This window comes from Nerophis ophidion, linkage group LG18, assembly GCF_033978795.1.
Source record: "Nerophis ophidion isolate RoL-2023_Sa linkage group LG18, RoL_Noph_v1.0, whole genome shotgun sequence".
Classification (NCBI taxonomy): domain Eukaryota; kingdom Metazoa; phylum Chordata; class Actinopteri; order Syngnathiformes; family Syngnathidae; genus Nerophis; species Nerophis ophidion.
In genome coordinates this window covers 17,037,817-17,053,756 of record NC_084628.1, presented here as the reverse complement: position 1 = coordinate 17,053,756, position 15,940 = coordinate 17,037,817, and the positions used below count along the sequence as shown (strand labels likewise).

General features: G+C 38.3%; 1 protein-coding gene across 3 annotated transcripts in view; it reads right to left on the bottom strand.

The window, feature by feature from the left end:
• Positions 1-598: 598 nt before the first annotated feature.
• Positions 599-15,940, bottom strand: part of LOC133536801 (prolyl 4-hydroxylase subunit alpha-3-like) — a 36,444-nt gene continuing 21,102 nt past the window's right edge. For 2 of the 3 annotated variants that reach the window (XM_061877368.1, XM_061877370.1), the window contains 6 exons: positions 14,560-14,624; positions 11,853-12,012; positions 11,711-11,773; positions 9,595-9,663; positions 7,740-7,836; positions 599-7,442 (listed from right to left, as the gene is read on the bottom strand). In XM_061877368.1, coding sequence (XP_061733352.1) covers positions 7,372-7,442; positions 7,740-7,836; positions 9,595-9,663; positions 11,711-11,773; positions 11,853-12,012; positions 14,560-14,624 — 525 coding nt within the window. In that variant the 3' untranslated portion in view covers positions 599-7,371. The remainder of the gene's footprint in view (positions 7,443-7,739; positions 7,837-9,594; positions 9,664-11,710; positions 11,774-11,852; positions 12,013-14,559; positions 14,625-15,940) is intronic. The other variant, XM_061877369.1, reaches the window with a different exon arrangement.

The window sequence follows — 15,940 nt, the reverse complement described above, 5'->3', positions numbered from 1 at the left end:
AGAACCACTGTTCTAGTTGTTTCCTAATGCTGGGATTTCATGTACTTACCAGCGGACTAGCAAGTAAATAAGCAGAATATAATTATGTCAAGGTGAATAATACATTATATCATACATAATACATTATATCACAGAAATAAAGTCCTCACTCGCGCAATATAAAGAATGTTGTCCACTTTTTAAGGTCAGTGTCATGTGTTTAAGGCAGTATTTGGACAGCCGGGTGAAATGTCTCTCTTGCTTGGCAACAAATCCCACTGCAGGCCTGTTTGTTTGGTTGCCATGGGAACGAGCAGGTAGTCGAGGTGGCAAAAGAGTTTAAAAGACCAAAAGAACGCTGAGATGTCCGGTTGGGGGTATATATATATATATATATATATATATATATATATATATATATATATATATATATATATATATATATATATATATATATATATATATATATATATATATATATATATATATATATATATATATATATATATGACACCTGATAAGATTGCTTTGATTAGAAGAAAAAAAAAATGTACCACTCATCCATTTTCTATACCGAGCTTATTCTCATTACGGTCACATGATTGTTTTTTCTTGACCATTTTCAAATCAAATCAAATCCAACTTTATTCATATAGCACTTTTCATGCACATACAAATGGCAAGCACAAAGTGCTGTACAAAACAAAACAGCAAAAAAATGCTAACAATAATAGACGAAGAGAAGAAAACACAAACACACATACAGCACCTTTGACAAAAACAATGCAAAAACAAAACATTTTTTTGTAAGGACTCATGATACACAGTCTATTTTTTTTATTGTTTACTGTTATTTTTGCTAATTTATACACCCTGATTTGTTTTACCTTACCTGTAAAAAGCATCTTTGAGTTTTGAAAAGCGCTCTATAAATAAAATATATTATTAATGCTACTTGTGTACTTTTTTTTAAACTATTACAATTTAGTGTCTAATAATTATTGCCATTACTTAATAATGTGATGAACTTAACATTTAAAAAATAAATAAATAAATGCAAAAAGACGCATAAGGTTACTTTAGGTAGTTTTTTCCTCCAAAATGCCAACTATGTTTTAATGTGTAGGATTATTACAGTATTATTAATTAAATAGCATTAGAATTTATGGCAAGTTCTCATAGTCATCATTGTCACCGACGTCCCACTGGGTCATTATTGTCACCGATGTCCCACTGGGTGTGAGTTTTCCTTGCCCTTATGTGGGCCTACCGAGGATGTCGTGGTGGTTTGTGCAGCCCTTTGAGACACTAGTGATTTAGGGCTATATAAGTAAACATTGATTGATTGATTGATTGATATGATAATTGTTTATAATTTACATAAATACATTGTTATTAATGTAATAATATTTTCTGAGGAATGAATAAATAATTGATTGCAATTAAAACAGAAACAGATGCGGGCAAAGCATCCCCATTGATTGTGAGAATTCCATACGGATGTAATATGTTTACCATTATAAACTCCCAACTGTCAGATTATTTTTGCTATGGGCAAGAGGAGCGCCACCTTCGTTTTTCACTCTCACAGTCCTGTCATTGAATCAGCATGGCGCATCGAAAACACACGTATACACTCAAAGGCCCTTCTGTGCCTTGGAGACAAACAGTGATTTCCAACTACATAGTCGGGGGCCCCTCGCTGCAGTTTGGAGAAGACATCTGTGGACAGAGCATGTTGTGTGAGTTCAGGCTTGAGGAAAACCGCCATTAAAACAGTGCCTGAAAATAAACAACCGGTAACTTCTTCATTTGAATCACAGCTTTGGGTTCTATTCTATGTAAGTTTATTAGGCATAATTGTTAAATAGATACATATATTTAACTTAAAGTTTTAATTATAATCCCCACGTGTGGCTTTCTGTGGCTCAGCAACATTTTAAACACCTTATAACACAGTTACTAACTGACAAAATGAATAACCAACAGACAAAAATGCAAACAAATATCCTGTCACTTGTTTGATTGGTAAGAAATGACATGCTAACTTAGCGTTGGCGTTCCACTCCAGTCTGGCAGGTGGCAGCAATGAGCAGTGTAATGCACTGTGCTCCAAATCACACACTTCCAGACTTACACTTAAATGTGCATACTGCGTACTTTGTTCCTAACAACGTAGTTCTTTCCTAAATGAGTCACTTTGCACTCTGTCGCAATACAGTGGCACCTTGATTTAAGAGTGTTTTGAGATAAGAGCTGTCTTTTGGCTGATTGCTATGCTTTAAGTTGCAAGCAATACTGGTCCCCATTCAGCAATGAGTTCCTAACTTTTCCTCTTATCTTTCTTCCTAAGTGATTTCCTAAGAGGAGTCGATTCAAATTCATGACGTGTTATTAAACGACCAAATTGTTCCCACCTGGTGTTCTTAAGTTGCTGAATGTCAAATGGTTAGCACGTGCGTGTCTATCATAATTTGCATAAAACACCCCTTATTTCCCTGATATGCATATGTAAACGCCCTTAATTCGGTAATTTGCATAGGTAAACACCCTTAATTCCCCATATGATGGCACAATTCCGGCGGAAAAACCAAACATCAAACACAAGGAGAAAACACAAACAGATTACAGAAGAGAAATTTGTATTATCCCGCAGGGGAAATACCTAATGTCAAAACATAAGTTTAAGAAAGGGGGGACTGCAGCGTTCAATATCTGTCACTTGGGGCAAATAGGTCTACATGGTCGTGAAATATGTTATCTATCTATCTATCTATCTATCTATCTATCTATCTATCTATCTATCTATCTACCTATCTACCTACCTACCTACCTACCTACCTACCTACCTACCTATCTATCTATCTATCTATCTATCTATCTATCTATCTATCTATCTATCTATCTATCTATCTATCTATCTATCTATCTATGATATTAATTTAACATTAGACAATAGAAGTAAGGGAAATTGTCACACTTAAGAACAAATAGGCCACCCTAAGAGTGCTTTGGAGCACTCGTACATTTTGTTCTTACCTAGTAAAAAAATCCCAGCTACGAAAACACTGGTGAATACAAAAATCTCCTTAAAAACTTTGTAAGTGGGCCAAAGAACAATATTTGAATGGGGCCCACTGTGACTTACAAGCATCTCTGCCATTGGGTAGCATTGCAAATGCAACAGTGAACCCTGTAAGATCTACCCTAAAATGTCTGGTCTTACTCGTTAGCATTAACTTACAGATAGAGATCGACGTAACTTTCTTTTTCTTTTTCCAACCACGGGGAAGACGTGGAAGAAGTGAGCGTTACGGACAGTGCTAAGAAGAAACAGATGATATTCATTGAGTTAAAGAAAGAAATCATCAGAAACATGACAGCTTTAGTAGTCCACTTGACAAAGCAGGAGGAACGCGTCACTGCTATAGTCGGCGCTGTACTGAAGGAGAATGAGTCTAATGCCGGACAAGGATGTTTAAATGATATCTTAGCGCCGGGCATTTATCCATGAATCTACGGAGAAGCAGCTGGAAGGAGATACCGTATAAGCCGTATAAGTCTCTCATTAAAATATAAGTCAGTTACAGTTAGTCCAGGACTGTGCGGCACAGTTTATTTATTTTTGCGGCACAATTTTTAACAGGAATCAAAAAAAGGGAGCACATCACCCGGAATCTCACTTCCCTGCATTGGCCTCTTGTTCGTTTTAGAATTGATAAAAAAAATTGTACTATTTGTTTTTTAAAGCTTTGTTTGGACTGGCCTCCAAGTACACCACGGACCTCATCCAAATGTATGCCCCAACTCGCGCATTGAGGCCCGAGGGCCAGTTCCAACTTGTGGACCTAAAACGAGGCTAAAACAGAGAGACAGGGTCTTCTCTGTTGTGGGCCCTAAACTATGGAATGTTCTGCCTTCTCACAGCCTTCACTGTTGAATGTTTTAAGTCTCGTCTTATAGGGGAACTGCACTTTTTGGGGAATTTTGCCTATCGTTCACAATCAATATCAGAGACAAGAACACGCATCTTTTTTTAATTAGAATTTTAACGACGATAAAAAACGCTTTGAAAGATGCGGCTAATAGCAGTCACCGTTGGAGCCTTTTGTCAGGCTTGTCCCTGACAGTTTGGCTATGTTGTTTTTTTCCTCTGCATTTGTCTTTGTTCCTGTCTGCACTCTTATTTTGGTAATTTCCTGATTTTCTCCCTGAGTGCTTTGTTAAGCCTCTCCGCCACGGAAATCTCTGCGGGGTTCGTGTTAGGTTGGAGTATTCTGTCACGTTGAATTTTTGACAAACCCCAAGATGCAGAGACGGTGGCAGGCATTGAATAAGAAAACATAATTTAATGTCCAAAAATGTAAAAATAAAGAGGAATCACAAACCAGGAACCAGGAACAAACAAACTGGTAGCATGGAACAGGAAACAGGATCCAGCAAACAGGAACTAGCAACAAAAAGACAGCACGCTGCAAGCAGCTACAGGTTCTACGAAAAGCATTAATGACAATAATCCAGCACTGACTGGAGGAGAAAGCAGGTCTAACTAGCGGTTGGCTGATTGACACCACGTGTGGCCAGGTGCCAATCAGCCACAGCTGAGGGGAAAAAAGCACTCAGGGAGAAAATCAGAAAAATTACCAAAATAAGATTGCTGTCAGGAACAAAGACAAATGCAGAGGAAAAAACTAACATAGCCAAACTGTCAGGGACAAGCCTGACACCTTCAAAGCCCTCTAAGACAACTTCAAAACCCTCCATCATTGTTTTATATACACACAGCAAGTATATATATAATGTAGGAACAGACATGTTCATAACAATATGTATTATGTGCAATACTTACTATATTTGGGAGCATTGATTTCTGTTTCCATAGCGGCGCACTTCCGACTTAGAGCGTGTTCCTACTTCCAGATACAAAAAACTTGCGTGTCTTCTTATCATGGCAGACTTGGTAACAAACAACGAAGATTACTTTTTTGGGAAAAATTAGGATTCACAACTTTATCTTTTTTAATCTGAATTTATGGAGGAATAACTAATGCTTTTAGAAGCCAGCACAAAGAAGAGGGTGAAGCGTTGGAGCAGACGAAAGCCAAGAGAGTGAGGTGAAAGTGAATCAAAGCTGCAAATGTGGAATTTGGAGACAAGCTTTTTGGTCATAAATGGCATGCTTACTCCAAAAAAGTTTGAAAAAACGCCCCTGGCCAGCTGGACCAAAGAGACAACTGTCCATCCAGTGAGTCACACTTTATATTAATCATGATCCAAGCAGCACGTCATGTGTGTATCATGACAGACAGCACAAGCTATCTGGCTAACTTTAACTGTGTACGGACAAAACATGAAATATGGGCTAACATTTTACAGATACTGTAATATGATTGTTCATGTTTTTCAGTCAGTACAGATTGGTGTCTTAGCACATTGTGTTCTGCATTCCTAACTCAAACACGTTCTGTGCTAATGTAGAAGTTAACTTATCTCTTGCCGTAGTTAGCTTTAACGGCTAATACCGTAGCATGCTGATGTGTTAGTCCATCCATCCATTTTCTACCGCTTATTCCCTTTCGGGGTCGCGGGGGGCGCTGGCACCTATCTCAGCAACAATCGGGCGGAAGGCGGGGTACACCCTGGACAAGTCGCCACCTCATCGCAGGGCCAACACAGATAGACAGACAACATTCACACTCACATTCACACACTAGGGCCAATTTAGTGTTGCCAATCAACTTAGTACAATACAAAAAACGAGTTCCTCAGTGTTCGCTCTTAAAATAACAATGTTACTACAGTTTGGTTATTATACAGGTTACGGAGCGTAAATGAAGTATTGTTGACGTTTTTTTAATGCATTGTCAAAGTGATTTAGAGGTAGAATTGATTGCACCCATTAGCTGCATTGCTAGGTACCTAAAACGAGACCATTTTTCATGTTAGAATGTGAAGAAAAAAACCTTTTGTCTTCCATAATGATTGTGAACGATAGGCAAAATTCCCCCAAAAAAGTGCATTTCCCCTTTAAAACCAACTTTTACTCTCTGGCTTTTAAATTTAAATGAGTCTAATGGTCCTCTGTTTATTTTATTGATTTATTTTATTGATTTGTCTCTTATTGTTTCATTCTATTTTATTGATTAGTTTTTTACTTGTTTTATTTTAAATTATTTAATGTAATTACTTTTTATTGTTTCTTTTTATGTGCGGCACTCTGGAAACAGTTCTGTTGTTAATAGTGCTGTACAGCTAAAGGGGATTGGATTGGATATATGTAATTATCAACTGATAAAACTATTGAAGTTGTTTGTACATTTCATATCTAAAAGTTTGTTTTTCTTCTTAAAACACATGTTATGTGTTAAAATTGTGCTGTTTTACTATGGCCAAGCACGACGAGTTGAGTTTATACACAAATGGATACATGGATGATACAGCAGAGGATTGGGAGAATGTCATGTGGTCAGATGAAACCAAAATAGAACTTTTTGGTATAAACTCAACTCGTCATGTTTGGAGGAAGAAGAATACTGAGTTGCATCCCAAGAACACCACACCTACTGTGACGCATGGGGGTGGAAACGTCATGCTTTGACGCTGTTTTTCTGCTAAGGGGACAGGGCGATTGATCCGTGTTAAGGAAAGAATGAATGGGGCCATGTATGGTGAGATTTTGAGCCAAAACCTCCATCCATCAGTGAGAACTTTGAATGGTTGACCAAATGCTTATTTTCCACCATAATTTACAAATAAATTCTTTAAAATTCCTACAATAGGAATTCCCAGATTTTTTTCACATTCTGTCTCTCAAAGTTGAAGTGTACCTATGATGAAAATTACAGACCTCTGTCATCATTTTAAATGGGAGAACTTGCACAATTTCTGCAAGTTCTCCCATAAATACTTTTCTGCCCCACTGTATGTATCAAGATGGCAGTGATTGAGGGTGGTTAGGGTCCATTGCTGTACACAAACCATTCAGGGCGTGTTTGTGAGGTACAACAGTATACATTCAGAATGGAAGTATGGAAGTGCACTAATTGAAGCACAGACTCCTCCCTTGTGTAATTGGAGGAGGTAATTAGGCTGTCAGCATCCAAACATAGCTTGACATGTTGTGTTTGTCACTGTAGACTCAGAAATCTTTTCATCCAAGCAAGCATGTTTGGATCTTTAGACCGTTAAGTGAATCCAGCAGTGTTCTCAATCTTGTGTGCATCTGCAGGACCTGGCCAGTACATCTTTTGGCCTCTGGAGGCTCGTCGCTATAAACGCCTCTGTTACTTTTTGCTCGGGTTTGTGCGATCCACTCGAGTTGCTTGAAGGCTGCTTGATGCCTGCACGTGTCCCTCGCTCTTTTGACTCCAAAAGGAATACACTCCGTCCACATCACTCCTCAGGATTCAGGCTGCAGGCGTGTCGGAACTCTTGGCCATGCTCGTGGATCCATTTGTTTGCCACTGGAACAAACAAGTTGGAAAGATGTTCCGTCTGTTATGTTTCAAGCGTCTTTATGGATATGCTTACACAATATTTATTTACTAACATAGCCTTCACTGAGACTGCCGCAATATGCATGGCAGTCCAGTAGTTGGCGATGTCACTTTTTTGAAAACACTTAACCCATGTATTAGTACTAGTACTATGAGTACAGTACGTACTATGAAGTGTACAAGTAGCAGCAAATGTTTAACTCCCACGAAAATTCTGTGACTGAATAAATTGTTCATAAAATACAGATGTCTCATGTTCCTTACCCCATTTGTCGCCAATAAGCACAGGGCAGCCGGCATGCAGGGTGTCGTCGTCTCCTGCTCCACTTCTGTGCAGATTCCACCAGAAGATGGCGGAGTTCTGTGTTTGGTTCAAATACAACTTCTTTAAGACCTGAACAAGGCTGAATTCTAGCTATTTCCTTTAGGGGGACGCAAGGCTATACTACTTCAGGACCAGCTGATGGAGCTGTAATTAAAAAAGGGGTCACTCTGTAATTGTCTATAAAAGACAAATTGCCAAATAATCAGCATTGTGTATGACACTATTTTATTTTTCTAATGGGGTAGGTGATAATCTGCCTCGCAACTAATGTGAAAAATGTAAGTAAAAACAATTATGGGAATTTAAATCAAACATACCGTATTTTGTATTTAATTGTGGATTTTGCAATGGAAAAAGCAAACGAACAAAAAACATGCACAAATGCACGCAAGTAAGATCACTTAAGCTTTAAAGGTAATTCTATAGGTCTATAAAGTATGTGTACTGGTTTTTTTTTAAATATCTTATACAGTACAGGCTAAACGTTCGGACACACCTTCTCATTCATTGCGTTTTCTTTATTTTCACGACTATTTACATTGTAGATTGTCACTAAAGGCATCAAAACTATGAATAAACACATGTGGAGTTATGTACTTAACAAAAAAAGGTGAAATAACTGAAAACATGTTTTATATTCTAGTTTCTTCAAAATAGCTACCCTTTGCTCTGATTACTTTTTCGCGCACTCTTGGCATTCTCTTGATGAGTTTTAAGATGTAGTCACCTGAAATGGTTTTCACTTCCCAGGTGTCATAGTTTTGATGCCTTCAGTGACAATCTACAATGACTATTTAATCATGAAAATAAAGAAAACATATTGAAATGAGAAGGTGTGTCCAAACTTTTGGCCTGTGCTGTATGTTACATTATTTTATTAACATTAAAAACATGTTTTACTTCATTTGTACCTTATTTTTATCTTATTATATGTAAAATATATCATATACTGGATACTTGAATTATATTATTATAGCGTCAATCTATTCTATCTATATAATTACGTTTTGTATTTTGTTGTGAAGTTTTGCACAAAAATCCCCTTCAGGCCAAAAAAAGTAGTATAACAAATCTATAAATAATACACAATATTCATTTAAACATATATGTGATGAAAAAAAATAATACAGTCATCACTCGTTTATCGTTGTTAATTGTTCCAGACCGGGCAAGTGAATTTTCGGCAAGTAATAATTCTAATTTATAAACCAAATATCTTCATAGTTAGAGCATTGGAAAAAACTGTTTACTACCGTCAAAATAAACATGTTCACATTATTACAGCCTTTTGGACATGAAACACCCATAGTCACCTCTGCATTTGTTTCGCATAATATACCTGAGTAGTCATGATAATATACAATAACACATACTGTATACTGTACTGTAATACATATGGACAAAAATAAGACACGCATGCACGCACACACACACACACACACACCCACACACCCACACACACACACACACACACAGCTCCTGAATGCAACCACCATCCTCTGAAAATAATGCAACTTGTTTGATAATGATGATCTATTTTGCAATATAGTACAGTAGTTTACATTTATTTTAAGTTCATTTAGCAATTTTTAAGCTTGAAAGTGCTAATTTTTGGCCAAAAATAGCTAAAATGTACAAACAATAGGCATAATCAAACGTTAAACAGCAAATAACTGTAATAGCATTTTTTAAAAGAGTAAAGTAGCGAGGGGCAACTATAATATTAAATAGATATATAATAGCTTCTTAGTTGAAGCAAAAAAATAACAACATGGAGGCAGCTCCTGTGTTTACCTTCATGACAGGTACACTGAAGTCGGCGTAGATGAAGGCTGTGGCTCCACCAGCCTCGACAGAGCTGAGCTGTGGATACAAACTCTCTTTAAAGTGAAACTGCACTTTTCTATTTGTATTTTTCACATAATTTCCAATACATATGTGGGACAAGAACACACATCTTTTCCCTTTATTTGCGTTCTAAAAGGTAAAAAACTGCTAGTAAGAGGCAGCAGGTAACAAAGTGCTCTAAAATACATGAAAAAAACAACAACATGCCGTGAGTTGCATATTAACCAATCTATAGCAACACTATTAATGTAAGCGCTAACACAGAGGAACTACTTTTCTGGCGTCGTACAACTAGCGAGAGTAGCCAGCTACCGCTGCTGTTCACTGCTCCCCTCACCTCCCAGGAGGTGGAACAAGGGTATGGGTCAAATGCATGGAGTAATTTCACCACACATAGTGTGTGTGTGACCATCAGTGGTACTTTAACTTAATAATGTTAGTGCCAGGCTTGTCCCTGACAGTTTGGTTTTGGTTTTAGTTTTTCCTCTGTGTATGTTTTAGTTTCCTATCAGCGCTTTTATTTTGGTAATTTCCTGCTTTTCTCCCTGAGCGCTGTTTCCCCTCAGATGCAGCTGATTGTCACCTGGCCACACCTGGTGTCAATCAGCCCACTCCTATTTAAACCTGCTTTGTCCTCCCGTCAGAGCTGGGTTATTGTCATTAATGCTTTTCATAGAACCTGTAGCTGTTTGCAGCGTGCTGTCTTTTTGTTGCTAGTTCCTGTTTACTGGATCCTGTTTCCCGTTTTCCAGTTTGGCTGTTCCTAGTTCCTGGTTTGTGTTTTTTCATTTTTAAAGATTAAATCATGTTTTCCTGCACAATGCCTGCCACCTTCTCTGCATCTTGGGGTTCGTTACAAACTCAACCTGACAGTTAGCAACGACTCCCAATAAAATAAGAAAGGAGTAGGAACTTGAGCTTGTTCTGCTGCTGTATTGTCTTTGAGTAAGGAAAAGTTCATACGAAATCATAAATAGTGCATCTCACTTGTACAGTAGAAGGTTGTGGTCAACTTTGAAATTCCACACGCTACCAACTTGAAACTAGAGGGCTCTCAACAAATGGAACGCAGTGTAAAACCATCGCTAGGAAGCATTTTCTTTCCGAGGAGTGAGGATTATTCTAAATTTAGCAGCTCCAGAAGGGAACAAGGACTGAAAGATACAACATCCCAGTGAGAGCAGACACTGTAAGTCACTGTCTTATTTTCTTGTTTGAAACGTTTAGGAATAGTGCTACATGATAGTGGTAGCAAACAAAAAAAGTGCTCTCTCTATGCGCTTTGCAAAATCACTGCAACTGAGAAAGAAGTTACAGTTGTGCTTAAAATTAGTAAAATATTCCAAAAATTACATGTTATCATGAGTGTGCCTGTTACTACATTACTTATACATTTACAGCAAGTATATAAAATGGTGTTGGAGGTTTTTTGAGTGCTTTATTGGTGGAATAGATTGTATCTCCAGTTCCTGCATTGGTATCTTCCTCTTACTAGCAGCTGTTTACTATTTAGAATTCACACACAAGGGAAATACATGTTGGTTCTTGCCCCAGGATTGTGGATGATGGGCACGATTCCAAAAAAGGTGTGGACTTCCCCTTGAAAAAAAATTTGTTCTTTTGTTTAAGAAGATGTAATGTTTTCATAGTCCACCCGCCGCTATGACACACACCGCAGAGAGACTGCAGATGAGACTGACGCATGTTAAAGCTGTTACAGGGCTCAAGAAAAAAGGAGTCATACTGTAATTGGAGGTTGGAGGCAATGCTAGGCAGAGGAAACAAATCTAAAATCATGACTGTGTTAAGGATGAGCTCATAAGGATGTTGCTCCAGAGTTGAGCGGCACTCACGGCCAAACTATGACTTGTTTTTATTTTTAATAAGACTTTGAAACAGACAATAGAAATAGTGTGCAAAAAAAGACATGCTGTGCTAAAATAGCGATGATTAATAGATGACAGTGTATGACAACCATTATACAAATATGCTTTGCTTTTGTCTTTGGTGCCGCAATGGTGCAACATCTACATGCGTTGGTCATTAAAACAAAAACACTTACATAAATCATGAAGGTGGCCACCCGGTTGCCAGTATTCAGCCGAAACACAGGACTTGAGGGCGACTGGTTGCGGAAATATTCAACAGAAACGTCATTCTTTGCAGTGGGTCGATCATAAGTCGAGTCTTTTAGCGGAACTCACCGTGGCGTGGTCAAAGTGAGGTTCATAATGCCCACCGATGCCATAATTCACCACTTGGAGGTGCTCACCAAACGGGTGTGTCACGTTGAGACCCGTGAGCGCAGAGATCCTGCGGTCCAGCTTGCCAACCATGGAGTGTGCTGTGTCCTTCAGCCAGGCACTGGAATGATAAGCAGTAACACATGTTGATGTTTGCATGCTATGCAATGCATGTTAGACAGGAAAAATGATCTTGGCTGCAACCTTGACCTCTAACCCTTAACATGACGCTTGGAGCTGTAGAAAGCTCTGATGCAAAATAACTTGAGCTGAAGTTTCCATTATTCCAATCTATTGTTAATTATTCATGTCTATAAGCAATAGAGTGTACTACTTGGCCACAACCAGCAGAGGCGCTGTTGAGTTAACGTGGACCCCGACTTAAACAAGTTGAAAAACTTATTCGGGTGTTACCATTTAGTAGTCAATAGTACGGAATATGTACTTAACTGTGCAATCTACTAATGAAAGTTTCAATCAATCAAAAAAAGTCTGTCTCATCCATCCATTTTCTACCACTTGTCCCGTTCGGGGTTGTAGGGGGTCGCTGGTGCCTATCTCAGCTGCATTCAGGCAAAAGGCGTTGTATACCCTGGACAAGTCACCACCTCGTCGCAGGGCCAACACAGATAGACAGACAACATTCACACTCACATTCACACACTCGGGCGAATTTAGTTTGCCAATCAACCTATCCCCAGGTGCATGTCTTTGGAAGTGGGAGGAAGCTGGAGTACCCGGAGGGAACCCACGGAGTCACGGGGAGAACATACAAACTCCACAAAGAAAGATCCCGAGCCCAGGATTGAACCCAGGACAACTCAGGACCTTCGTATTGTGAGGCACATTCACTAACTCCTGTGCCACCGTGCCGTATTTTCCGGAGTATAAGCCGCTAATTTTTTCCTACGCGGTTTACAAAACTTGTGGATTTTTCTTCACTAACGCCCATAATGTTTTGTATTCAACACTGACAGGAACACTGAAAATATGTGTTATTGTTTGTGCTAAGGTGCCATCTTTTGGGCGAGTTCGCTCACTGCACGTGCTGCGGGTTTAAAAACTGGAAAAAACTAATGTCTGTCCCGTTTTGTCTACTATTTGTCCAAAGCGGTTCTGCTTGAATAGAGATTCTTCATTCATCACTCCAAGCAACGTTTGTAAGTTTTACAATATAACTAAAACAATTTATACTTACTAAACCGTCTAATGTGTCATGTTTGTAGGCATGTTTTCATGCATATTTGTACGCGCTAGCTTAATGTAATCATCAGCGAATATGCTAACAAGTGTCTGTGTTGATATTATTTACTTACAATAGCATTCTTTTTGTATTGTTTCAGTTTCGTAAATTCACCAAAAGGTCACTTTTGGCGGTATTGAGTCTGTTTAGCTGATTGGAGAGCTAGCTTCCGTGGCTGGTGGGCCCATGACGAGGACTTCTGTTTTGTTTGATCAGCCGTTTTACTGCCGTGTGAAATGCACCATTTGAAACCAATTAAGGTATGTATATAAATATTTATAAAATCACTCGTACCACTAAATACAGTGTTTGCAGCCTATTGTCTGGAGCTTCTGATATATGTAAAAATATTGATTTATTCTAAAATTTAATGGGTGCGGCTTAAAGACCAATGCGGTATGGTAGTTTTGCTGTCTGAAGAAGAAACTCTTTTGTAGCAAAGTATTCATTGTTTATTTTATTTAGATTTAAAAAAAATGTACCAACAGAAACCATATATTTTAAAAATATACCTATATTTAAATAATAAATGTCATAAATTATGAATAATTGTAGTTGATTAACATAAATAATCAATTATAAAAGGTAAAAAAAATGATACCTAAAAATCAGAATCACAGTAGATTCCGCGCATATTCGCAGATTTTTTTCCCAATTTTTTATCAAATTATTGTTTTTAAAACGCGGAAAACCTACCCATTCAAGCATTTTCTCTCTATTAGTAGGCCTTTTTTTTTTTAACAGGAAATCAGTTATAAATCTGTAAACATGAGGAAAGTATGAGGTACAAAACTGCGGATCTGTAGCTATCTAAAAAAAAGCGTTGATTAGGGAGTAAAAATGTATCACAAAGTTGCTATAAAGAGGCAAAAGTGTTGTCAACGTTTTAATCTTTAATGTTGATTCCCAGACATCCTAAAAAGGCGCTATCTATAAAAGAGGGAGTGAAAGCATGATTAGCAGTGATGGGTACAAGAATAGAAATAGTCTGTAAACCAAATTAGCCCCTAAACTGAACCTAAATCCTCAATGAGGTTTGAGCACTTTCATTTTTACATGCACTTCCTGCATATTGTCTTTACTGAAAAGCACAGCAATTGTCATCATTTTCTTTCATTATCAGTCATTAGTGGCGAGCATTTAATGGAGCATCCATTATTTGCGTTATTTAGCTGAGGGTCTCGGGACCCGAGCCACAGTAGATAGCAGTATTCAACTGTAATCATTCAGTTGACCCATTTTTTTTATTAGTTCAAAAATGTTTTTTTAATTATGAATTATTATCATTAATTATTACATAGCTTGATTAAAAATAGTATTTGTATAAATACCAATTAATTAATTCATGCAACTACAAACGTAATTGATTGAGCGTTAAATTCCCCCAAATGACCACATTATGAAAAATAAAAAAACATACAGTACCTCTTGCTGATGCGATAGTCTACCGTGGCTTGTTTTTCTCCAGCTGCCACAACGGATCTTCTCAACTTGACAGCAAAGAGCAAAAATAAATAAATAAATATCATATTACTCCTGACATTGCAAGCACAGATGGATCACCACAGGACGAGATGGCAGACGACCGAAAATCCAGGCGGCGTCAGGCCTTGGCGTGGAAAAGCCTTTCCCAAAGCTGCCACATGTGAAATTTATGATAATTAATGCTTCAAATTTACATTAAGCCACAAGTTCTGACAGCGGCCAAAAGTCTCCAGATGTTCTGACCTTGCCTTGCAATCATCTGTGATGAAGTGAAAGTGAAGTGGTGCCACGCTTTACAATTAGCGGACAATAAAAGTGAAACAAGGTTTTTGCACAAACATATTAGCTTTTCTGTCCTTTTTTTTTTTTTTTTTTTTTTTCAAACCCCCTGTGCGAAGAAAGCCAAGTGTGGAAAACCCACTCAGCAGTGCCAAAACCTACAGCACTTCTAGGAACTCGAGAGTGATAGCCGAGAAACTCCTACATACATTCGCCGGTAAAAAGCTTTCATTGGAACAAACGGTGTACAGATGAAAAAGCAAGGTTGAGAGCGCGTGCCAGCAAAACCCAGGAGGATCATTTGTGTTGCCTGGCCAAGAATTTGTTTTATAATATATTCCTCCATCCTTAAAGGCCTACTGAAACCCACTACCACCCACCACGCAGTCTGATAGTTTATATATCAATGATGAAATATTAACATTGCAACACATGCCAATACGGCCTTTTTAGTTTACAAAATTGCAATTTTAAATTTCCCGCCAAGTGTGGTGTTGAAAACGTCGCGGAATGATGACGCGTATAATGATGCGTGCGTTTGACGTCTCGGGGTGTAGCGGACATTATTTTCCAGCCCGATCCAAGCTATAAGTAGTCTGCTTTAATCGCATAATTAAACAGTATTCTGGACATCTGTGTTGCTGAATCTTTTGCAATTTGTTCAATTAATAATGGAGAAGTCAAAGTAGAAAGATGGAGGTGGGACGCTATTAGTCTTTAGCCACACAAACACACGGTGTTTCTTTGTTTAAAATTCCTGAATGTGAAGCTTTACTATGGATCAGAGCAGTCGAGCGAACATGGATCCCAACCACATGTCAACCGGCAGTTTTCGGTGAGAAAATTGTGGTCTTACCGGAGACACCAGCGGAGCTTCGTCCTGCTGCAGCGCGTGACTTAATTCCCTCAGAGACTCTGGCGTCTACACACCCGTGGCCACACCCTTCCGACTTTAGGTACTGTATAATCTCACTAAAACAATAGGCAGATAAGAGATTTTCCAGAATTATCCTAGGAAATATCTCTAATCACATCTGAATCG